General features: G+C 46.2%; 1 protein-coding gene across 1 annotated transcript in view; it reads left to right on the top strand.

Moving 5' to 3' along the window:
• CRYL1 (crystallin lambda 1) overlaps positions 1–25,894 on the top strand; it is a 121,866-nt gene that overhangs the window by 70,285 nt on the left and 25,687 nt on the right. The window contains 2 exon segments of the mRNA NM_001082278.1: positions 9,933–10,094; positions 23,270–23,464. Of these exon segments, the coding sequence (NP_001075747.1) occupies positions 9,933–10,094; positions 23,270–23,464 (357 nt within the window).

Genomic DNA, 25,894 nt, shown 5'->3' with positions numbered 1-25,894 from the left:
CAGGAGCCAGGAACTTCCTCCAGGTCTCCCATGTCGGTATAGGGACCCAAGGACTTAGGCCATCTTGTACTGCATCCCCAGGCCATAGCAGAGAGCTGAATTAGAAATGGAGAAGCCAGGACTCGAACTGGTGCCCATATGGGATGCCAGCACTGCAGATGGCACTGTGGCGTAGTGGCTAAAGCTGCCAGCTGCTATCCTCGTCTTTAAGTCCACCAATTGTTTCCTCAGCTCTATTGAGTGCTAATGAGCAGGTCAGATATTCTTAACTATGCTACTTTGCTTTTCTTTGATCTTTTCTTACACTTTTTATTTTTCTGCTGAAATTTATTTTGCATGTTGTCCACAGTTTTCATTAGTGTCTTTAACATATGAATCATTAATTTAAATTTACTGTCCGATTGTTCCAGTATCTGAATTGTGTCTAAGTCTAGTTCTGGTCATCAGTTTGTCTCTTGGGTGTGTGGTGTGTTCTTGCTTTTGTGTACCTCACAAATTTTTGCTTTTGATATCTGTCTTCATTAGGGCAGCAAATACTGTGGTGAGTGGTTTTTATGTCTGGAAATTGACACACTTTCAGTGTGAAATTGGTAGACTTTGAGTTAATCTCACAAGGACTCGGGTGTGGTTTAAGGTTTGTAGTTGTTATGGTTACCCTTGGTGCACTAAAAGGCGTCACATTCCCCTAGTAGTGGTTTGGCTTTGTGTTTAAGGTGAGCTGTGTGTGTGTGTGTGTGTGTGTGTGTGTTCTGGTCCCTTCAATAACTGCTCCACCTGCAGCTTTCGGTTTTCCCTCTGCTCCTCCTTCAGAGAGATCTCTTTCCATGTGCTCCTTCTGTTCGGCTCCCAGAGGAGTCTTTGGTTTCTTGCTACTTAATACTGGTCAGCCTGGGAGAGTTCTGATTTAGCCCCAGTCTTGGGCAGGCAGCTTCTCTTCTTGCCCCTTGCCCAGGCGTAGGATTCTTATTTCAGTCCCCTCCTCTCTACAATGGGTTTTCAGAATGGGAGTTTCTGTGCTATTGTCTCCAGTCACTTCAGTGAAGTTAAATGTATTTGTATCACATCTTGACTGAGTCAGAGGTTGGGTTGACCCTTCCTTTCACAGAGAACCCCAGCCATTCCTGATGGCTTCCCTTAGATTTTTTTCCTGCATCATTTGAGCTTTGAGAAATTTGCATCTGTGTTAGCAGCCCTCAATGGAATAAGAAGTCAACAGGCTTTGGCCTGTGCTGGTGGGATTGGCACACAGCTGTCCTGAGCCAGAATTATTCCTGTCTATGCTCAACACCCAAGGCTGCCATAGCATGAAACAGAACATTTCAGCTGGTTAAATATATCCAGCTTATATATAGACTTTTAACAAAAAATGGATGGCTGGAAACATTTCAAATGAGCTTTCTTTGCCACAGTGGAAGGACTCCTTTCTTTAGTGGTCTGTATGAGGGTACTTCTAGAAGCTGATAGAAAATGGAATTAAAAGATACATTAGTTTTGGCTCAACAGATTTGAAATTCCATGCACAGTATTTTAATAATGAACATTTTCTGTGAACTTTTTGAAGACCCTGCATATTTAGCTGGTGGGTCATGGGTGTATCAAGGAATTTCCCTAACTGTGGCGGACAAACAGTGGGCAGATGTGCAGATGTTATTAGTGGCTGGCTTCCTAGGGACCTTTAGCTAATAACAGTGTCCAAGGTAGAGCCGTGGTGAGACACAGACAACAATACATGAAACAACTCTGAAGCTACACACAGAAGTAGTCTATATGAACGGCTACTACTTCACTTTAAAAAAGAAAAAAAAGAAAAAAAACAAAAAACCCCGCAAAACTAGAAATGGTTTTTGGTAGACAAAGAAAACCCTCTGGACTGGTTTGAATGCTGTAGGTAGCTGGGTAAAGTGGGGAAGAAGCCCTGCTGAGTGGTGTTCTGCCTGTCCTTGCATTTTTCTGGAAGAAGAGCAGGTGCTTTTTGCTGGGGAAATTGGATCTGCCATTGAGCAGAAAGACTGGAACCCGCCAGACCAGCGAGTCGGCTGTTGACCGGGAGGGTGATAAAAGTTGCTGACACCTGAAGTCTCAATTCTTAAAATGGGATTTATTCCTTTTCAATTTAAGGCCGTGACTCATGACTTCAGAACTTTTTCCCCCGACTCAGTTAAGAAAGATTCGCAAATTTGTCAACCTGGGCTCTGACTAGTTCTGCGCCTCCTGAAAGGGTGTGTGCTCTCCTTAGCTGTTCTGCCAAGATGAGCTATGCATTGACGAGTGTCTTTAACTTGGGGCTAGTGAGTGCTGGAGAAACCTTTCAAAATCTTTAGTGGGGAGGGAATGAATGCTTTTGAAGCTTTGGGACTGGTACAGAATTTTAGTTCTCCTGAAATTCATCCTTGGGTCAAAACTCTTTAAGACTCAGTATCTCTTTTCAGTGCTCTTAGGGAAAAAGAGGCCAGAAAGACACCCTCTTTCAGTGGCACGGAGGACTGGCTGTGGTGTTTCTGCACTCCTGTGAGCGGAGACCCTGGCCACTTTGTTCTGGAACTGTCTACTCAATGGTGTTTGAGCGGTATTCCCCCTGCCACCTCCTCCTCATCTGCAGTTCTACTTTCCACAGTTTCAGTTAATCACAGCTTAGAATATGAAATAGAGACTTCTGGAAGTAGACATAGACATAGGCAGTTCACAGTTATAAACTGCACACCTTTCCAAGTAGCAGCTTAAAATCTCGTGCTCCCTTGCTCCGTCCCACCTGGGGAACATGAGCCGTCCATCCGTGCGGTGTATCCACACGACATGTGCCACCCTCCCGTTAGTCACTGTTTTGGTTACTGGATCAGTGGTCCTGGTTTCACAGTGCTTGTGTTCAGGCCACCCTTATTTTACTCAATAGTGGCCCTGGAAAACAAGAGTAGTGGTGCTGGCAATTCAGATATGCCCAAGAGAAGCTGTGAAGAGCTTCCTTGCCGAGCAAAAGGTAAAAGTTCTCAGTGAGGAAAGAAAAAAATAACCATATGCTGAGGTTGCTAAGGTCGGCTGTAAGTTATTATTTTGTTAATCTCTTATTAGCCTAATTTATAAATTAAACTTCGTCGTAGGTGTGTATGTTTAGGGAAGAAGCATGGTGTATATACATGGGGTTCAGTACTCTCCCTGGATTCAGGCATGCCCTGGGGGTCCTGAGATGTATCTAGGAGACAGATAGCCCCCTAGATAGATATATAGATAGATAGAAGATGGGACATAGGGCAAAGGGCAGGTGGGTTTGCTTTGTAGTCAATTCTAAAAGACCTGTTCCCTAAGCTTGGAGTTCCTCATTTTACCAACCCGGAAGCCATCCTCTCCCTCCCTGGTCGTCCCTCCCTACCCTTGAGCATGAAGGATGTCCTGGCCCTTAGTCTCTGACCTCAGCCTCTCCTGCCCCATTCAGCCTCTCCTGCCCTGTTCAGCCTCTGTGACGGCACTTGGCTGAGCTAACTGGCCAGCTTACACGTAAGGTAAAATCTCAGATCCTTGATACATTTTTGACACTGTCCTGAAATAGTGCCCTGCCTTGAAGTGTGTGTGTGTGTGTGTGTGTGTGTGTGTGTATATATAAATAAACTTGAACAATAGAGGAAAAATCACTTTTAATCCTGTCTAAGATTTTTATCTTGAGAGCCTTTTTATGTACTTCCTTCTATTCTTTCCACTTTAATAGAAATTTAATCTTACTGTTATACAAAATTGTGTCTTGCTTTCAAGAATCAACGTTCTGGGGCTGGTATTGTGGCATAGCAGGCAAAGCCACAGTCTGTAATGACAGCATCCCACATGGGCACAGGTTCCTGTCCCAGATGATCCACTCCCGATCCAGCTCCCTGCTGATGGGCTGGGAAAAGCAGCGTTTGGGTCTCTGCCACTCGTGTAGGAGACCTGGGAAGAAGCTCCTGGCTTCAGCCTGGCCCATTGTTGACTGTTGTAGCCACATGGGGAGTAAACCAGCTATGGAAGACTCTGTCTCTGTCTCTACCTCTTTCTGTAACTTTCAAATAAATAAATAAAATCTTAAAGAATTAACATTCTGGGGCAGCTGTTTGATGTAGCTGTTAAGACCCCTGCACCCCATTTCAAAATGCCTGGGTTTGAGTCCTGGCTCCACTCTCAATTCTGGATTTCTGCCAGTGCACACCTTAGGAGGCAGCTTGTGACAGCTCAAGTACTTGGGTCACTTCCGTGTACATGGGAAACCTGGATTGAGGTCCTGGCTCTGGCCTGGCCCAGCCCGGGCTATTTCAGGCATTTGGGTAGGGAACCAGCAAGTGGGAGATCTCTCTGTATCTCTGACTCTGTCTCTGTCTCTCTTACTCTTTCTATACCTCTCAAATAAATAAAATTTTTTTAAAAATTGATTCTTGGTACTTTAAAGATTCCCAGATTTTGTGTTTATGCTGTTTCCAGCACTTTGTTTGAAAAAAATATTTCTCACAAGGAAGAAGTGAGATTATTAAATATTAGAAATTCAGCTAAGGTATATGATAAATGCAGGTTTGCTATTTTTTCCATGTTGTGGCATTTTAACCCAGTTCTAAATGAATTGTTTTGTAAAGGGCAGTACTGGAGAAAATGGCTGGTATGAAGATGGGACTAGACACGTAGCTGGGATTGCTATGATGCCTGTGTAGGCTTGGCCTGTGCTGGGTGCAGGTGATCACCTGCTGCTCTTCAAAGCAAACATCCATCATCCTTCCAACTGAGGCCCCTGGGCCCCTTGGGAGTCACATTCCTAGCTACCGCCTGCACTGACATTTGCTTTGGAAGGCTCTCTGGTTGTGAGTGGTTTGTTTTGGATTATTGTAGGACTCAGTTTAGTACTTGTAATATGCTCGCTTTTATATATATCTATATACAAAAACCCTTATTTTGATGTGTAAGGAAAAAAAAGTGCGGCCCTGGTTGGGGCACAGGGCAGGTGTTGCCCATGATGCTGAAAATTCTGCCCTTTTGTCTTTTTTTTTTTTTTTTTTTGGACACTGTATTGTTGCTTCTGAAAGATTTCATCATTTTCTTTTAGATAATTATAGTGTCCACCTCTTGAGCAGTGTGATCATGCAGTTTCTGAATCTGGTGGATTCTTAGGATTGTGTTTCTGGGAGGAACAGAGAAGAGAGAAACTGGTGGTGTTAATGAGACAGACTGAAGCATGAGATTGAAGTAGTACTAACAGACATAGTGCTTGGTTATTTCAACTTCAACCTGCTTTGCTATGATTGTAGAAGGATTCGAACTCAGCTCCCTTTTCTTGCCAAGTCATCCCCCTTAGAACTGGCCACTAGAACTTCCTTGCATGTAAAATGCCCTTACTGAAGTCTTGTCTTTTTTTTTTTTCTTTCTTTATGGAAAGCACATTAAAGATTGCATCCAGATATTTTGCAGTAGCAAATGTAAATTTTCCAGCCACAGGAATTCAGCCTATTAAAATGCCTGGGTTGATTTTTTTAAGATTTATTTATTTATTTATTGAAAGGTAGAGTTGCAGAGGCAGAGAGAGAGGGGTCTTCTAACCACTGATTTACCCCCCAAATGGCCACAACTACTGGAGCTGGGCTGATACAAAACCAGGAGCCAGGAGCTTCCTCCAGGTCTCCCATATGGGTGCAGGGGCCCAAGGACTTGGGCCATCTTCCACTGCTTTCCCAGGCCACAGCACAGAGCTGGATCAGAAGTAGAGCAGCCAGAACTCAAACTGGTGCCCACATGGGATGCTTTACCTGCTACGCCTCAGCACCGGCCCCTGGATTGATTTTAAAAACCTCAACAGAAGTCATTTTCAACGTAGAAATGTGTTGGCGAATGTGTGCTACACAGTACCCGGTAAACTTCAGGAATGAGAGCGCCCCCTCTTCTTGGAATTGCTCTGTTACTGTGGCTATGCTGGTTTCCAAAAACAGCACTAGTGAGGTGAATGAATCACATGGGTAATTTCTACTGATGATGAAAACACTGAAGCTTATGCTGATTTAGTTAAAAAGAGGAGAGAATTGAAATTGCACTTGTAACGCCGCCATCATTCAGGTTTCTGCCTTCACAGAGGAAAGGCAAAAGGGTCAGTGTTGGCACCATGAATGTCTGAGCCAGTATGAGTCAGTAAGAGGAAACTCCTTTTCTTAAAAAAAAAAATTCATTTTGTTTCAAAGGCAGAGACAGCACAGATCTTTGTCCATTGATTCCCCATATATTCACAACAGCTGATGTTGGGCCAGGCCAAAGCCAAGAGCTGGGAACTCAATACAGATCTCTAGCAGGGATCTGCTGCCTCCCAGGGTGGGCATCAGTAGGAAGCTGGAGCTGGAAATGGAGCCAGGACTGCAATCCAGGCACTTGGAAATGGGATGCCGGTGTCCCAAGTCTAACCCATTCCTTTTGGTAACAGTCATCCTCTCTATCCAGGGTTTCACTCTCTGTGTTGCCTGCTGGTAAACTGTGGCCACAAAATATTAAATGGAAAGTTCCAGAACTAATTCAAAAGTTTTAAATGACTTAAAAATGCTTTGCATTGTAATCGACAATAATGGCACCAATTTGTGAGGTGTATGGTATGATAATCCGATACACATATACAAAGTGTATGATGACTGAATCGGGGTCATTAGCATTTTCATCTTACAAATGTTATTACACTATATTGTTAGGAGTGTTCTCTTTTGTTATTGTCAATTTCTCACTATGCCTAATGTATAAATTAAGCTTTTATAACTATGTATGCACAGGGGAAAACATGGTATCTGTAGGGTTTGGTACCCACTATAGTTTCAGGCCTCGATGAGGGGGTGTCTGGGAATGTGTCCTGGCAGGAAGTGGGACACCTGTCCCATTGGCAGTTGTGATGTTATTGGGGGGCATTGTTGAGCATTCCTTTCCCCAAGGTTTTTGTTTTGTTTTACCCAAATCTGGACCTACCCATGGTGTCTGCACATGAAAATATTACATACGTGTCCACTGACGCAACAGAACTCAAAGCAGCAAAAGTCACTGCTCCGAGTGATGCTGTCAAAGTGGAATCCAGCAGAGCCCAGCTGATTCCCTCCAGTATGCAGGGACGTTTGCTAACTCTTCCTGCGTGGGGACTTTCTCCCTGGGATCCTGGGAGAGACAGCAGGGCGGAGAATACATGTGTGGGCTCCCCGCTGAGCCAGTTTAGGTGTTCTCCCCTCTTCCTTCCGGCCCTTAAGGGCGCAGAGCATGGCCCTGGCCTCTCTGAGTTGCCTCATCCATCACAAGCGAGACAAGTCCTGGTTAAACGTCAGACTCCTTTTCCCAGGCCCAGGAGATCCAAATGAATGGCAAGGAAATGAACTCAGGTGTGACATGGCCAGAGGCTTGGAACCCTGGCCCAGTGCATCCCACATAATTGGGTTACTCTTAAAAACAGCGGCAACCACAAAACTTCGAGCCAAGGTGCCATTAAAAACCCTTACATAATTGTAGCGGGTTTGGGTTTCCTCTGGTTCAAGTTTTCTTGCCTCTTTGATAATCAGACGATCTGAAGAAAAGCATAGAATTTCAGGGGGAATCTGCATGACAGGCTTACAATGAACCCATTCAGGAGGCGCCTTTCATGAGCTTAAACAGGATCTGCTCCATTCTGCGTCCCTGGCTTTGCTACAAGGCTCCATTTAAACTTAACCCAACTTGCAGACTTAACTGATCCAGGAAGGACTCAATGCAACCAGCCAGTTACTGTAGCTCCTTTTCCCCCCTGCTGATAAGGGGCCTGTGCACAAAGGGCTTTAACAGTTCTTAAATGACTCCATTTTCTCTGCTGTCTTTCAGATGTGCTGCTTACATGACCTTTTGTTCTTAATAAAATTTCACATGGTTTGATTATGTTTTTTGAAAGTATAAACAAACACAACATTGACTAACTTTAGAGTGAAACTTTAAAAAATCTCGTAGATGGTACAGAAGTGAAAATCATACATCATATTGTTACGGTTGACTTTGATATAGTGTATTATTATTAACTGTAGATCTTGTTCAACCTGAAAATATGAGGCTTTTGAAAGTTCTTGAAAATGGAATCAAAAGGGTATTTGCACCCTTATTTTGGTGCAAAAAGTTTTGAAAGACATGCAGGATTTTTTTTTTTTTTTTGCAATTTGCATTTTCCCTGGACATTTTGAAGACCCCTGGTATTTCTTTAATTTTGAGGTATGCTTCTGACAATTCTAGTAGTACTTCAGCATTGCGCTCCCAGTTTACGCACTTCTGGTCATTTTTACTACCTTATATGTCAATCTATCTAGCATTTCAGTAAAATTGGCCAGGTGGTGAGGGACTGTGAGAGAACCGTACTGCTAATATGAGGGACTGCCAAAAGTTGATAGAAAAATGGAATTAAAAAATAAATTTATTTTGGTGCAAAAAATGGAAATCCATGTACAGTGTTTTCATAATTAATATGTTTCCATGAACTTTATCAAGTCCACCATACTACTTCTGTTCCCCTACTTCTGTTCCTACTTCTGTTCAGGGTGTACTTGGCTGACACAGAGTAGCTGGGGAGGAGGGAGCCCTGATCCTGGAACAGAGAGGGAAATGCTGGGTGATGTATCTGGTTGCCACCCCTCTGAGAGCTGTGAGCACCCACATTTTGCATCGACACCTCTGAATAGTGGCCCCCAGACTTTACTTGGAACAGGAATCACCGGGATGCCTGTTAAACATGGGGATGCCTGGACCTGGTCCCCAGAGACTGATTCAGTCAGTCTGGGGTGGGGGCCTGAGAATATGCATTTTAACCGTGATTAAGCTCGGGTGGTGATCTTACATGATGGGAGTCATTACCCAAAGGGACTGTGGGGAGACCATACTGCCTCCCCTGTAGCACCTGTTGCCCCCAAGTGAGCAGGGACCCACATCAGGTAGGAGGGACTCCTGGGCTCATCTCCAAAGGTGCAAAATGCAGGAGGCCCCAGCTCCCTCCTCCTGTTCCCCTCTGTTCCCAGGAGCCTGCCTGCCTCACCTGGGCTGGCTGGGGCTTGAGGATGCCTCTCCCTCCCACCCCAGCTGTGTAATTAGAATCTCTGAGGGTTGTTATCTGTAGTAATTAATCCAATTGCCCCCTCCCCAGCCCCATTAAAAGTAATTTTAGACTTTTAGAAGCACAGGGCTTTTCCAAAACAGGACTTCCAATTAGAAGTGGATTCTCGAGAGGCCTTTTGGGAATTACGGATGTAACGTGTTTGTTCATTTCACGAGGATGGAAATTTTCCTTGAAGATTGGTTGCTCGATGGTCAGAACAGATGGGAAAAAAAGTGCTGGTGATGGCTGTTGGTGTTCACAGCCGTTTGCCTGAGGAGCTGGTATGTGTTCTGTTGGCGGCATCCACCCCCGTGTGGTTGGCGAACTGGATAATTATGAGAATCTTCAGCTGCCAAGCTTTTTTATGATGAGAATTTTCAGACCCATACAAAACTGGAATGTATGACAAACTCCCATGCAGTCATCACTCACTGTCCAGTGTTGTCAAGAAGTTTCGCATTTTCAGCAGCTTTTTCTTTTTCTTTTTAAGATTTATTTGAGAGGCTGGTTCACTCCCCCAAATGTCCACAACAGCCGGAGCTGGGCTGATCCAAACCCAGGAGCCAAGAGCTTCTTCTGGGTCCCCCATGTGGGTGCAGGAGCCCAAGCACTTGGGCCAGCTTCCATTGCTTTCCTAGGCCATCAGCAGGGAGCTGAATTGGAAAGTGGAGCAGCCAGGACATGAACTGTCACCCATATGGGATGCCAGCACCACAGGTGGAGGCTTAACCTACTACACCCAAAGTAGCCTTTTCTTTTTGAGTTTTTCGGGACGTTTTCATATGGGATGAAGCCCCTTGAATGAATCGGACTTGTGCTGCTGTGCGTGGGGCCTGAGTGCGGTGACCGTAATACATTGTGTCCTCCTCAGGAATGTGTTCCAGAAAACCTCGACCTGAAGAGGAAGATTTTCGCTCAGTTAGACAGCATCGTCGACGACCGCGTGGTGCTGAGCAGTTCCAGCTCCTGCCTCCTGCCCTCCAAGCTGTTTACTGGCCTGGCGCACGTGAAGCAGTGCATCGTGGCCCACCCGGTGAGTGCTTCCCACCTACGGTTGCGCAAGTTGCAGCGAATCCACCGGCTGATGTTTCGACATGCCTCTCTGGTTCTTAGAGGTTTATTTATTTATTTGAGAGGTGAAGTTACAGAGAGATAAGGGGAGACAGAAAGAGAGAGGAAGAGAGCTTGTGAGAGAGCTCTTCCAATTGCTGGTTCACTGCCCAAAGAGCTGCAATGGCCGGGGGCTAGGGCTGGGCCAGGCCAAAGCCAGGAGCCAGGAGCCTGGAGCTTCTGGGTCTCCCACGTGGGTGCAGGGGACCAAGGACTTGGGCCATTCTCCGCTCCTTTCCCAGGAGCATTAGCAGGAAGCTGGATCAGAAATGGAGCAGCCAGGACTCGAACTGGCACCCTTATGGGATGTCAGGGTCGCAGATGGCTGCTTAACCCATGACACCACTACTCTGGGCCATCGAAATGCTTTATTGAGCTACAGTTCACATGCTGCACCATTTGCCAGCTGAAATTGTATGAGGGGACTTTAAAAATTTTGTGGGAAAATGACGTTAAAAGGTAAGTTTGGTTTTGGTGCAAAGAAAGTTTGGAAGCCCCTGTGTATAGTTTACTCAAAAAGTTCATAGACATGCATGTGATGAAAGGCACATGCTTGGTTTTAAAAAATCTATTCCTATTTGCCATGAATTTTCAAGAAAATTCATTTGAGGGGAAGGGGAGAGTAAGTGAGAGAGAGACAGAGAGGGATTCCAGCCACTGATTTACTCCCCAAATACCTACAATGACTGGGCTGGGGCTGAAGCTGGGAGACAGGAATGCAATCTGGGTCTTCTGCATGGGTGGCAGGGCTCCTACGTCTTGAGCCATCATTTGCTGCCTGCCATCGGCAGGAAGCTGGAGTCTGGAGCTGGGAATCAAACCCAAGTACTCGGATGTGGAATATGTGCCTTGACTGGTAGGTGAAGTGCCCACCCCTCCTTGAACTTTTTGAGGTGTCTCAATAGCTATAGTACATTTGCAAAGTTATATGATACCAGCATTTTACAGAAAGGACTTTGTCCCCAAATCTGTTGAATTCTGTTTATGTGCCTAATGCGTGACGGCCAGAAAAAGCCATGCTCTCAGGCTTTCACCCTTGGTCACTCACTGTGTAGCCAAGAGGGCTGACTACTAACATAATTCTACTCCCAAAGTCAAAGTGCTTTATTCGAAATGCATACACTGAGTAGGGTGTTGTGGAGCTGTCGCTTTGATTGCGTAGCTTTGAGTGGGGTCAGTCTTTCTAATGTGCCAACTTCGAGGTCTACTCCCAAGATTCTGATCCAGGAGGTCTGATTTGAAGCCCTCCCTCCCCTGTTTCCCCATTCCATCCCAACGTTGTGTTAACTTGGCAAGGTTATTCATCGGGATCACTATCTGAGGCACCCTGGACAACGGGTTCCCAATTGGCCTGCAAGTACTTGGTGAATCTTCTTGAGGTGAATGTATCAATGTGAGGAATGGGTAACAAGAGTGGGGATTTGAGCTCTGACTGTGAGCTCAGCCTTTGACCTAGGGGAACCTGGATAGCCTGTTAGGAACAGAAGGCTAACAGGTCTATCCATGCCAAAGACGATGTGTATAATGCTGGCCACACCCTTGGCACAGCCGGGTCATCACAGGACAAGGTTGGTGAGAAGCCACACAGAGGAGTGGGGCCAGCTTGGGTAGGATCTGGTTGGCCTGATGAAGGGGAAGGTGTTTGGGGAAGGGCACAGCAGAGACCTGGGAGTCCGGACAGGCACGAGCGTGGAGGATCCTGAGGAGGCTGTGGCTGGAAGAATACAGGTGCTCAACTTGAGGAGCAGGAGGAGGAAGTTGGAGGCTCAGTCACACAACAGGCTGAGTATCCACGATGCTGGGGAGCAGAGGAGTTTCAGAGTTTGGAATATTTGTGTGGAGTTTTCTGCTTGAGCGCCCCTAATGGGAAGATCTGAAATCGGAGGTTCTCCAAAAACCTGAAGCTTTCTTTCTTTTTTTTTCTTAAAAGATTTATTGGGGCCGGTGCTGTAGCATAGCAGGCAAAGCTGCTGCCTGCAGTGCCAGCATCCCATATGGAATCAGTGTGAGTCCCGGCTGCTGCACTTCTGATCCAGCTCTCTGCTGTGGCCTGGGAAAGCAGTGGAAGATGGCCCAAGTCCTTGGGCCTCTGCACCCATGTGGGAGACCCAGAAGAAGCTCCTGGCTTCAGATCAGCCCAGCTCTGGCCATTGTGGCCATTTGGGGAGTGAATGGAAGATCTCTCTCTCTCTCTTTCTCTCTGCCTCTCTGTATCTCTGCCTTTCAAATAAATAAAAAAACTTTTTTGAAAAAATTTATTTGAAAGGCAGAGATGCAGAGAGAGAAGAGGTAGGGGGAGCAAGAGAGAGAGAACTCCATCTACTGGTTTACTTCCCAGATGGCTTCCAGCACTGGGCCAGGCCAAAGCCAGGAGCCAGGAGCTGCTTCTGGGTCTCCTACAGGGGTGCAAGGACCCAAGCACTTGGGCCATCTGCTGCTGCTTTCTCAGGTGCATTAGCAGAGAGCTAGAATGAAAGTAGAGTAGCCAGGACTTGAACCAGCTCCCATATGGGATGCCGGTATTGCAGGTGGAGGCTTAACCTGCTGTACCACAACGTTGACTCCAGCCTGAATTTTCTGAGCATTACGTTGGTACTCAGCAAGTCCAGTATTTCAGAACCCAAGCTGTGGTTGTGCAGAATCAAGAAAATCACCATGAGGAATGGAGATCGGCTCAGACATAGAACAGCAGCCTGAGGCACTGGAAGTGCTGCTTTGGGAGGGCGACAGGGAGCCTTTCTCTAGGGAAGGCAGGGCCCAGAGGGGAGCAGTGGCTGCACAGGACGAGGCCTGGGATTGTGGGCACTGGATTCCTCTTTTGGAGCAGGAGCGGTTGAGCGTGGGGAGGTGGAGGAAAAGGGCAGGGCGTGGAGGCCTGCAGGTGTTGCACGTACACAGCTGCCTGTTTCTGGGTGTGGCCACATGTGGACAATCAGTGGAAAGAGTGCGGAATGGTTACGAAGTCCACGGAGACTGGGACCGGTGGCATGTTGGAAAGGAGCAGCCACAGTCAGTGCTCTGAGAGCCGAGAGGGGTCTGTGCTGAATGCACCTGGATATCAAGTCCATGAAACCTGTTGTCTGTTTCTGTGACATCCGTGAGGGTACTTCAAAAATTTCATGAGAAAATGGAATTAAAATATGAGTTAGGGGGCCCAGCACTATGGTGCAGTAGGTTAAGCATCTGCCTGGGGTGTCGCCATCCCATGCAGGCACTGGTTCGAGTCCTGGCTGCTCCACTTCGGATCCAGCTCTCTGCTGTGGCCTGGGAAAGCAGTAGCGGATGGCCCAAGTCATTGGGCCCTTGTACCCGTATAGGAAACCTGTATGAAGCTCCTGGCTCTTGGCTTCAGATCAACACAGCTCTGGCCATTGTGGCCATTTGGGGAGTAAACCAGCAGATGGAAGACCTCTCTCTGTCTGTAATTCTGCCTCTCAAGTAAATAAATATTTATTTTTTTAAAGACAAGTTGGCTTTGGTGCAAAATTCCTTTCTCCACACATGGTTTCCATAGACTTTGAAGTACTCTTGTGTGTGTGCACAGGAAGCACTGTTAGAAATTGAGGGTGTCAGTCTGTTGCTTAAACTTCTAGGTTTTTTTTTTTTTTTTTAAAGATGTATTTATTTACTTGAAATTTAGTTACACACAGAGAGAGAGAGAGGTCTTCCATCCACTGGTTCACTCCCCAGATAGCCGCAACGGCCAGAGCTGCGCTGATCTGAAGCCAGGAACCAGGAGCTTCTTCCGGGTCTCCCCCAAGGACTTGGGCCATCTTCTGCTTTCCCAGACCACAGCAGAGAGCTAGATTGGAAGTGGAGCAGCCGGGGCTTGAACCGGCGCCCATGTGGGATGCCGGTACTCAGGCAGCATCCTTAACCACTACACCACAGCACCGGCCCCAGACTTTCAGGTTCCAACCAGTGTTTTCACTTTTAAATTAACAATAACAAGAAAACCTAAATGAAATTATTCAAAAGATACCCTCTAAGTTCTTTGCAAAGACTTGGGCCATGTCCCTGGGATTCTGAACCACCTGATAGGGCAAGGCTACAACTGGCTCACTTTCCTCCTGGCCACAGCCAACAGAGAGCTTTCTCTCCCTATATCCACGCTCATCCCATCCCAGCATCCCTTGCTTCTAATTACTTGACCAAAGACCAACACCATGGTTCCAGGAAGTCCAAACCTTATCTTGAAAATGAGTCTCTCTTAGTTGTCATCAAAGAAGGAAGTACTTCCCTCTGAGGGGAAGAGAGAACTTCCACTTTGCTTATGGCCTTTTTTAAATACTGAAGGTTTTTGTGGATTCAAAAGGCTTCCATAACCTTGGCAGCTCATGTCAAGAGCCTCAGGTGATCACTGATGTCATACATAAGAGTGCTAATTGTTAAATTAACAACAGGAGTCACTGTGCACTAACTTCCCATGCAGAACTCAGTCCTCAAAGAATTGTAATGTGAGAGTTAATAGTAAAACTTGTTCTCAAAGATTTATTTCAATTTAGTGTATTAACTGGAGGATATTCTTACATCTTATAAGTTTTAGGTAAGCTTAAGTGCCCAACTCCATTTCTTGTTTCCTTAGGTGCTTCTTTAATTAATGATAAAACTTGTTCTCAAAGAAAAAAAGTATAGTATTGCAAAAATTAAAAGAAAAATAAGGAAATAGGAGGAAGTATGGGAGTGAGGGAGAATGGAGTGCGAAGTGTCATTATGTTCTTAAAAGTGTTGGTATCAGATACATGAAATTAGCTCCCTTTATATAAAAAAATTAAAAATAGTTAATTAAAAATACATATGATAAAATTAATCTCTCGTTACCTTTGTGAAATATTTGTAACCAAAACTGGTGTTGACTAGAGCCAATCAAACAGCTGAAGTTAACTGTCTTCGTGGTTTTAATCCCTCCTTTCTTCTGCTCTCCAAGCTCATCATTCTGCCAAACTCTGTGGGCATGAGGGTGGAAGGTGCCTTCAGGAAGTTGGGACAGGAGGTTCCCAGACAATCCAGAACCCTGTGTGCTCTCTGAGGGGCCCTTCAGTCCCCAGGCGTCATCACCTGCACAGGAGCCAGCACAGCGGATGATTGACAACTGCAAAAGTTCGCCACCACCCCCACCCCTGCATGGAGGAGCCTGTGTAGCACCTATGCATTCTCTTGGGCACCTCATGCAGGGGTGGGGGTGCACGTGCATCCCTCCTGTCTTGGGGGCTGGGCAGAGGGCGCTGACAGGGACAGGCAGAGCCAGCAGCGCTGGGGTAGTCCAAATGGGGCTAAAGGCCCGTTCGGGCCCACGAGTGTGCAAGCTGCATTCTTTCCTCTGCGTGTTCTTCCTCCCCTTGTCTGCCTCATCTGCCCCTGGCTGTGGCTTGGCAGTGCTGCCCGTGTGGCTGGTAGGGTGTGTTGGTTGAAGAGAGTCTGAAAGTTGGGTTTGGTCCCAATCTTGGAATCTGTAGGCCTGCGGTCAAAGCAGCGGAGGATTCTGGTCCCACATTAGCTGCATTTCCTAATCCTCTGCTGTGTCTTTGAGCTGGGCTGGGAGGGGACTCTGGGGGGCGCGTGCCGTCTGGAGCCAAGCGTTTGCTGCTCCCAGCAGTGCTCGCTTCCGTTGGGAAGGCCCTGTGTGCTCCCCAAGCCATCTTTTCTGGCTCTCTCCAGGTGACCTGGAAACCATCTGCCCTCATGTCGGTGGACAATTAAATATCTGGTGGACTTGCCGTCCGCGGAGTGCGTGTGTGGCTGTGTGGCCACATGTGCATCTGCACAGCGCTGCTGTGCTCAGGGATGAGAGAGAGCCTTTGAGCTCTCCCTGGAGGGCGCAGCCGGGACGTATCAAACACTGAGGAATTAGCACTGCTGGCCCTCCTCCTAGCCCCTGCTTTACCATCCTGGGTAGAGGAATCTACCCAGCCTGGCACCCCTCTCGCCTGTCTTCCCCGACTGTGGCTGAACTGTCAATGGCCAGACTATCCCCTGGGAGCGCAGACTGGCCGGTTCCACCTGCCCAGTGAGGGTGAAGGACGCCTCTGTGGGCTGCCATGCTGGCCTTGATCACATGTGCAGCTCCCGTTTCAGGTCCCTGAGGGGACCAAGAATGCTCCCTTGTCCTCACGCCCTGCCCAGGCTCTTGCAAAGCCTGATGGCTCCTCCCTCCACAATCTGTGCCTTGGGCTATGTGTGGCCCCTCCGGGAGACCCCAAGCACCTTCTCCTGGGGTCTTTAAGAAATTGCCTCGTTTTCTGGATGCTTGTTTTTCCTGTTTCTGGAGAGCCCCTTTCCTGTTCTCCTTGGGGACCGAAGGCCTGTCAGAAAGGGAGTGGCACTGTAAGGAACAGAGCTGGCCTTTCTGGCAGAGTGCCCTGGGCTGTCTCCACCCTTCTGCCTTGCTACATTAAGTTTGACAGGCTCCTGTCATTATTGTCAAGGTGCTTCTCTGAGCCTGAAATGGGGGCTGACTTTGTTGGTCAACAGGCTGCCATTCCAGCTCAGACACCCCTTAGGGTCCTTTCCCTGCAGCTCCCAGCCTGTGTACTGGGACAAAGAGGTGGGGCTCAGTTCCCACTTCAGGAGGCACAAATGGGCAGGTCAAAAAACCAGGGACCCTGTACTTTGTCAGTTGTGTGACCAGGGTCATGGGTGGTGGGTAGCAGGTGCACCACAGGATTCTGAGCTCAAGGGGAATTATATATGCTTAATAATATAATTATGTTAATTATTATGATATTATATAACTATATAATAATTATGTGTATAATGCCCCTTGAGCTCATATATAGGCTGATAAAATGCCCAAAGTGTAACATGTAGCACTTGAGCCATTTTTGGGTGCACAGCTCAGTGGCATCAAGTGTACTCACGTTATTGTGCTGCTGTCACCAGCATCACCTCCAGAATGTCTGCATCTTTGTAAGACTGAGACTCTGTGCCCATTTCCCTTCCCAGCCCCTGGCAAGCACCATTCCTTCTCTTTCCTGTCGCTATGGATTTGACAAGCTCTTGTCTCAAAAATGATGGCTCCACCAGTCGAATCCAACAACACATCAGAAAGATCATCCACCCAGACCAAGTGAGATGTATCTCTGCTTTGCAAGGATGGTTCAATATTAGCAAATCAATCAATGTGATGCATCACATTAACAAACTGCTGAACAAAAGCCATATGATTATATCAATAGATGCAGAGAAAGCATTTGATAAAATACAACACCCTTTCATGATGAAAACTCTAAGCAAATTGGGTATAGAAGGAACATTCCTCAACACAATCAAGGCAGTTTATCAAAAACCCATGGCCAGCATTGTATTGAATGGGGAAATGCTGGAAGCATTTCCAGTGAGATCTGGTACCAGACAGGGATGCCCACTCTCACCACTGCTATTCAATATAGTACTGGAAGTCTTACCCAGATCCATTAGACAAGAAAAAGATATCAAAGGGATACAAATTGGGAAGGAGGAAGTCAAACTACCCCTATTTGCAAATGACATGATTTTTATATAGAGAGGATCCAGAAGACTCCACAAAGAGATTGAAAGTCATAAAAAAATTTGATAAAGTAGCAGGGTATAAAATCATACACAAAAATCAACAGACTTTGTATATATACAATGCCACAGCTGAGAAAGAACTTGTAAGATCAATCCCATTCACAATAGCTACAAAAACAATCAAATACCTTGGAATAAGTTTAACCAAAAAGGTCAAAGGTCTCTACGATGAGAATTACAAAACATTAAAGAAAAAATAGAAGAAGATACAAAAATGGAAACATTTTCCATGTTCATGGATTGGAAGAATCAATATAATCAAAATGTCCATTTTTAAAAAAAGATTTATTTATTTGAAAGAGTTAGAGAAGGAGAAGCAGAGAGAGAGAGAGGTCTTCTATCTGCTGGTTCACTCCCCAATTGGCCACAATGGCAGGAGCTGCGCTGATCTGAAGCCAGGAGCCAGGAGCTTCTTCCTGGTCTCCCATACAGGTACAGGAGCCCAAGGACTTGGGCCATCTTTCACTGCTGTCGCAAGCCATAGCAGAGAAATGGATCGGAAGTGGAGCAGCTGGGACTTGAACTGGCGCCCATGTGGGATGCCGGCACTGCAGGCAGTGGCTTTACCTGCTAAGCCACAGTGCCGGCCCCAAAATGTCCATACTTAAAGCAATTTACAGATTCAATGTGATACCAATCAAACTTCTAAGACATTCTTCTCAGATCTAGAAAAAATGATGCTGAAATTCATATGGAGACAGAGGAGACCTCTAATAGCTAAAGCAATCTTATGCCTCTGACTTTGTTTTTGTTGTATAACAATTCCAAATTTCAAGACATACAAGGCAGCTATAATCAAAACAGCTTGGTACTGGTACAGAAACAGATGGATAGACCAATGGAACAGAATAGAAACACCAGAAATCAATACACACATCTACAACCAACTTATATTTGATCAAGGAGCCAAAACCAATCCCTGAGCAAGGACAATCTCTTCAAGTGTTGCTGTGAAAACTGGATTTCCACATGCAGAAACATGAAGCAAGACCCCTACCTTACACCTTACACAAAAATCCACTCAACATGGATTAAAGATCTAAATCGATGACCCAACACCATCAAATTATTAGAGAACATTGGGGAAATCCAGCAAGATATTGGCACAGGCAAAGAGTTCTTGTAAAAGACCCCAGAGGCACAGGTAGTCAAAGCAAAAATTAACAAATGGGATTACATCAGATTGAGAAGTTTCTGTATGGCAAAAGAAACAGGAAAGTGAAGAGACAACTGACAGAAGGATAAAATTATTTGCAAACTATGCAACTATAAAGGATTAATAACCAGAATCTACAAAGAGATCAAGAAACTCCACAACAAAACAAACAACCCACTTAAGAGAGAGGCCAAGGACTTAAACATTTTTCAAAAAGAGGAAATCCAAATGGCCAATAGACACATCAAAAAAATGTTCAGGACACTAGCCATCAGGAAAATACAAGGGCCGGTGCCGTGGCTCACTTGGTTAATCCTCCGCCTGCGGTGCCAGCATCCCATATGGGCGCCGGGTTCTAGTCCCGGCTGCTCCTCTTCCAGTCCAGGTCTCTGCTGTGGCCCAGGAGAGCAGTGGAGGATGGCCCAAGTGCTTGGGCCCCCTGTACCAGCATGGGAGACCAGGAAGAAGCACCTGGCTCCTGGCTTAGGATCAGCATAGCTCCGGCTGTGGCAGCCATTTGGGGAATGAACCAATGGAAGGAAGACCTTTCTCTCTGTCTCTCCCTCTCACTGTCAAATATATATATATATATATATATATATATATACACACACACACACACACACACACACACACACACATATAATAAAAAGGAAAATGCAAATCAAAACCACAATGAGATTTCACCTCACCCTAGTTAGAATGGCTTTTATACAGAAATCAACAAACAACAAATGCTGTTGAGGATGTGGGGAAAAAGGTACCTTAATCCACTGTTGGTGGGAATACAAACTGGTAAAGCCATTATTATAAGACAGTTTGGAGATACCTCAGAAATCAGAATATAGTCCTACCATATGACCCCAGCCATCCCACTCCTTGGAATTTACCCAAGGGAAATTAAATTGGCAAATAAGAGTTATCTCTACCTCAGTGCTTATTTCAACTCAATTCACAATAGCTAAGATATAGAATCAACCTAATTGACTGTCAATGGAAGACTAGATAAAGAAATTATGGGATATGTACTCCATGGATACTATACAATAGTAAAAAATGAAATCCAGTCATTTGCAACAAAATGGAAGAATCTGGAAAACTTCATGCTGAGTGAAATGAGCCAGTCCCAAAGGGACAAATACCATATATTCTCCCTGACCTGTGACAACTAACAGAGCACCTAAAAGGAAATCTGTAGAAGTGAAATTGACACTATGAGAAGCAATGACTTGATCAGCCCTTGTCTTGACTGTCAAGGAACAGTTTATTATTTTTATTATTATTTTCTACTTAATACCATTGGTTGAACTCTTTACTTAACATAGAATTAATCATAGGTGTATAAAGTCAATTGAAAATAGATCTCAGTAAAAAAAAAATAAGAGTAGGAATAAGAGGGAGGAGTTGAATAGTTCAGAACACATTCCCACGGACTTACTACTTACTCCTAAGGGTAAAGCTAAAAACTTGCCATGGGACTCCAAATCCCATTAAGCTGGGTGGTACTAATGCCATCTTACGTGCTAAAGTGATCATATTAAGTGTGTCAAAGGGATCACATAATTAAGACCAAGTGTCTGGTAATAACAATAGATAGAATTATAAAGGAGAGAATGTTCCAACATGGGAAGTGGGCCACACAGCAGACTCATAGAATGACAAATGCCCTAAACAGCAGTCTGACCTCAGAATCAGCCCTTAAGGTATTTGAATCTGGTTGAAAAGCCTGTGAGAGCATTTCAGGCATGGAAAACCAAGACACTGTGGCAAAAAATGTTTTATGTGAAGGATCTCTGTGAGTGAGATCCTGGTGGAAAGAAGGGACCATTAAAGGAGGAGGTACTTTTCTCTGAAGGAGAGAATTTCCACATTGATTTGGCCCTGTCTAAATAAGGTTGGAGTTTGTGAACTCAAGAGGCTTCCATAGCTTTGGAAGCTCATGACAAGAGCCTCAGGTGATTACTGACATCATAAATAAGAGTGTCAATTGTTAAATCAACAGGAGTCACTGTGTACTTGCTCCCCATGTAGGATCTCTGTTCCTAATGAATTGTACTATGAGAATTAACTGTAAAACTTGTTTTCAAACAGTACTTTATACTTTGTGTGTGTATGTGGGTGCAAATTGTTGAAATCTTTACTTAGTGTGGAATTGGTCTTCTGTATATAAAGTAAATTAAAAGCAAATCTTAATGAAGAATGGGATGGGAGAGCAAGTAGGAGGTGGGACGGAAGTAGGGGTGGTGGTGGGGTATGGGGGGAAGAACCACTATATTCCTAAAGCTGTACCTATGAAAATTGTATTCATTAAATAAAAGCTTTCTTAAAAAATGATGGTGCTAGTGGGGATGAATTGGAGGGCCAAGACCCCGAGGAGAGTAGGCAGAGTGTGGGGACCTGTGTCAGGCAGAGTGGTCTCGAGCTAAGGGGTGGTCATGGCAATGGCTGCTTTGAGAGGTGCAGGTAGAATTTGCAGGACTTCACTGCGTAATGAGAAGTTGGGAGGTAATGGAGAATCAGGGCCCAAGGACGCATCTGCTGGTCCCCACTTGAGCTGGGAAGGTGATGCATCCTCACCTGGAGCTAGGAGGACCACCTCAGGGAAGGATGAAAGTTACGGTGACATTGGCTGTGTCATATCAGTGAGAAGACATCCAGTGCATGGCTGTGAATGTGGCCCATGGTTGGGTGAGAGCTGTGTGAGTTTTGGGAGTATTAGCTGATTGTCCTCGTGTCTTCATGCTGGTGACAGCTGGGGAATAGATGCAGACAGAGGCCAGCTACAGTCTAGGAAGTGCCATCACTTAGGGAAATGGTCAGCAGAGAGACTGCAAAGACCAGACCAGGGGACTGGCAGCCTGCACAAGAACATGCTTTGGCACTGTTTGTCCCTGTTTGAGTTTTTGCTCACTGTGTTGAAAAGACCCTAAGCCCAGCACCCCCAGTTTGTATCACTGCATTTTCCTAAAAATTTTATTTATTTGAGAGGTGGAGAGAGTAACACACACACACACAATACACACACAGACAGCTCCTGTGATTCACTCCTCAAATGCCTGTAGGTGGCTGAGGGGTGGGGAGAGGCGGTGTTGAAGCTGGGAGCCGGAAATTCCTAGGTTTCCCATGTGAGTGGCAAGGACCCAGCTGCTTAAGCCATTTTACTGCTGCCTTCCAGGGCTGGCATTAGCCATTTGGTGTCAAACTCGGGCATTCTGATATGGGGTGCAAGCATCTTAATCACTGGCTAAATGTCTGCTCCCATCCTGATTTTTTTTTAAAAAAGTATTTTATCTGAAAGGCAGAGTGACAGGGAGGGAGGGAGAGAGAACTTCATCCACTGGTTTATGCCCCAGATGGCCACAGTGGCTGGGACTGTACTATCCAAAGCCAGGAGCTTAGAGCTCCATCTTGGTCTCCCTCATGGGTGACAGAGTCCCAGGCACTTGGGCCGTCTTCTGCTATTTACCCAGGTGCATTAGCAGGAAGCTGTTTTGGAAGTGGAGCAGCCAGAACTCAAACTAGCACTCTGTATGGGATGTTAGCATTGCAAGCAGAGGCTTAACCCTCTGCCACGATGCTGGCCACGCCATCCTAATTTTTTAAAAGATCAGAAATGAAAGATTTTTTAAGGAATCCATCAGGAGACTAGTGCTTGGTTGAGGCATTGGTTTATAATGGTTTTACTTGAACACAGGTGCCATGTCTCTTGTTTCTGTAGAAGTTGGGCTGGTGACAGGGTCAGGCTGTGCAGAAGGAACACCTGAAGCCGAGTTAAGCAAATGTGGAAGAAAAACCAATGAGAAGCATCATCTGGGGACCTGTTTGCTGCAGTCACATGGCCCTGTAGTGAGTCGGATCAGGCTGTCAAGCAGTGTCGTCTTCCTTATGTGTTGGCTGTGATTTTGTTAGTGAAACCACACAATTCTGTGCTAGAGTTCCTGAATACATTGATTTCTCAATGTATTTCTCTTTTTATTTTTTAAAGATTTATTTCATTTAGTTGAAAGAATTAGAGAGAGAGGGACAGACATATAGAAAGATCTTCCATCCATTGGTTCACTCCCCAAATGGCTGAAGTGGCCAGGGCTGGGCCAGGCCAAAGCCTAGGAGCTTCCTCTGGGTTCCCCACATGGGTACAGGAGCCCAAGGAGTTGGGCCTTCTTCCCCTCCTTTCTCAGGTGCATTATCAGGGAGCTGGATCAGAAGCGAAACAGCCGGGACTTGAACCGCTGTCCATATGGGATGCTGGTGTCCCAGGCAGTAGCCTAGCCCCTTACGCCACAATGCCGGCCCCTCTCATCCACCCCGCCCTGCCATTTGAGACAGGTGAGTAGTGGCCAAGTCCAGAGCCCTCTCCTGATTCTCTCTCTCTCTCTCTCTCTCTCTCCCCCAAGGTCAACCCACCATACTACATCCCGCTGGTCGAGCTGGTCCCACACCCAGAGACGTCCCCTGCCACAGTGGACAGAACACACGCCCTGATGAGGAAGATCGGACAGTCCCCCGTGCGGGTGCTGAAGGAGATTGATGGCTTCGTGCTCAACCGCCTGCAGTACGCCATCATCAGCGAGGCCTGGCGGCTGGTGGAGGTACCTGTGCTGCATCCCTCTCCGCCTCTCCCTCCCTCGCAGTGGGTAGCATCCGGGGCACCCCCGGAGTGGGGAAGGTCTGAGGGGGCGTCTCACTTGGTTTTGAAGACCCAGGCCAAGCTTTGGAAAGGAATGGGGTGGAGCAGTTCATTGTCTGTGCGACTCCTCTCTTATAAGCAGTCCTGTGTTCTGAGGGCGTGATGGCAGGCTTCCCTCCCACCTGCCACAGCGTCAGCACACAGTGTGACTGCGTTTTCTCAAACGCTCAGGCTTTGGATCCACTGTTATTTTCAAGCGGAAGAAAAATTATATTTTGCGTAAACTTATGTTCCCTGAAGTGATCCTGTGTAATTTAAGAGCTTGCGGAAGAGACAAAGAGTAAACATTAAATTTGTTGGTATTAGGCTAGTCTTACAGATAAGTAGGAAATGTGTGTGTGTGTGTGTGTGTGTGTGTGTGTGTCCATGGGTTCCCTATCCACAGATTCAGCTAACTACACATTGAAAATACCCTAAAAGGAAAACTTGCAGGTGTACTGAGCATGCACAGACTTTTTCCTCGTAGTCATTTCCTTGACAAGACACTGACACGCATTTGCATAGTATCTGCATAGTAATGGGTCATTTGTAAGTCAGCTGCAGGTGATTTATAGTACATGGAAGGATTGCCTAAGTTCTATGCAAATCCTGTGCCGTGTTGTAGAGGAACTTCAGTGTTTCTGGATTTTGGTATCCATGGGGGCTCTGGAACCAGTCCCCCAAGCATATGAAAGGACCACTGTGTGTGTGTATGTGTGTGTGTGTGTGTGTGTATTTAGCCTCATCCTTCAGTGAAAGGATGCTACACACAGTAGTTAAGAAATGACCTCGCTGCATGTGGCCCTGTGTACGTTTGTGAGGGCTGGTGGCCAGCAGGAGAGAGGTCAGAGCAGCTCCAGGAGGTGGTGTGGAAAGTCTCGGGGTCTGGGAGTCAGACCGTGGGGCACTGGTTCTGGCTTCTGTAGAATCTTGGGGCAGTTGGGGGGTGGTGCTTGGCTGCACCTGGCAGGGTCCTGCAGCTCCTTCTGTGGCTTGCGTGGCTACAGGAACCAGGAAGCTGGCTGTACCTCGCCTTCCTTGGGTGTGGTATTTCAGCTTCCCAGCCAGTTCCTCCAGACCCGGGTAAGTGTGCATGATGTACGTGACTCTCCTGCCCTCAGCTTCTGGCGTTCGGTCAGATCCTTGTTGAGTTCATCCTCTGACCCAGCTGCCCTTGCACTGGCCACACCATCGTCTCTGTGTTGCCAATCACTGTTTAAATCCACTTAATGCTCCCATACCTGCAAGTTGTGGTGCTGGGACTTGCAGTGACTGTTGGCAACTTTCGATTCTTAGTAGCTGTAGAATGCTTTCAAGTGTCAGTCAGTACTGGGATATTTTAAACAAATACTGAACTACCAGTACCTCCTTGGAGACCTATTTAAGTAGTTTTACTTGTCTAGAGTAGGAGAATAGTTTTAAAGACTAGAAGGAAAATTTAGGGGCCATTGCTGTGGTGCAGTGAGTTAAAATAAAGCCCTGGCTTGCAGTGCTGGCATCTCACATGGGCTTCAGTTCTAGCCCTGGCTGCTCCGCTTCTGATCCAGCTCCCTGCTATGGCCTGGGAAAACAGTAGAAGATGACCCAAGTACTTGGGCCCTTGCACCCATGTGGGAGACCAGGAAGAAACTCCTGGTTTCAGATTGGCTCAGCTCTGGCCATTGTAGTCATTTGGAGAGTGAACCAGCAGATGGAAGACCTCTTTCTCTGTATCTACCTCTGTCTTGCTCCTTCAAATAAAGTAAATCTTTAAAAAAATAGAAAAATTCAGTATTTCAGTAAAAACATTGTAGGCTTTTAAAAAAAGATTTGTTTATTGATTTGCAAGAGTAACAGAGAGAGGAGAGGCAGAGAGAATGAGAGAAAATTAAAGAGTGATCTTTCATTCACTGGTTGACTCCCTAAATGGCCACAATGACTTGGGCTGGACTGGGCCGAAGCCAAGAACATAAATTCCACCTGAGTCTCCCATCTGTGTGGTAGGGGTCCAAGCACTTGCGTCGTCTTCCACTGCTTTCTCACACGCAGTAGAGGGAACTGGAATGGAAACAGAGCAGCTGGGACTCCAACTGGTGCTCTGATATGGAATGCTGGTGTCACCAGCAGGTTGACCCACCACACCACCACGCAGGCTCTCCACTGTAGGTTTCTAAACCAATTTTTATGTTTGGTTTGTAAGATACTTTAACTCTGAGTTAAATCTTGCTTTCTCCATTCTGAATAATAGCCAACCCCAGGAAGAATTTGGAGATGCTTGTGTAAGGGGCACTGGGCAGAGTATGCACATAGAATTCTGTCTCTCTAAGGTATTGGAATCCTCTACAGTTTGGAGGATCCAAGCAGGATTCCAGGG

Source organism: Oryctolagus cuniculus, chromosome 9, assembly GCF_964237555.1.
Source record: "Oryctolagus cuniculus chromosome 9, mOryCun1.1, whole genome shotgun sequence".
Classification (NCBI taxonomy): Eukaryota; Metazoa; Chordata; class Mammalia; order Lagomorpha; family Leporidae; genus Oryctolagus; species Oryctolagus cuniculus.
Note: the sequence above shows the minus strand (reverse complement) of the source record. Positions and strands in the feature narration are given on the sequence as shown.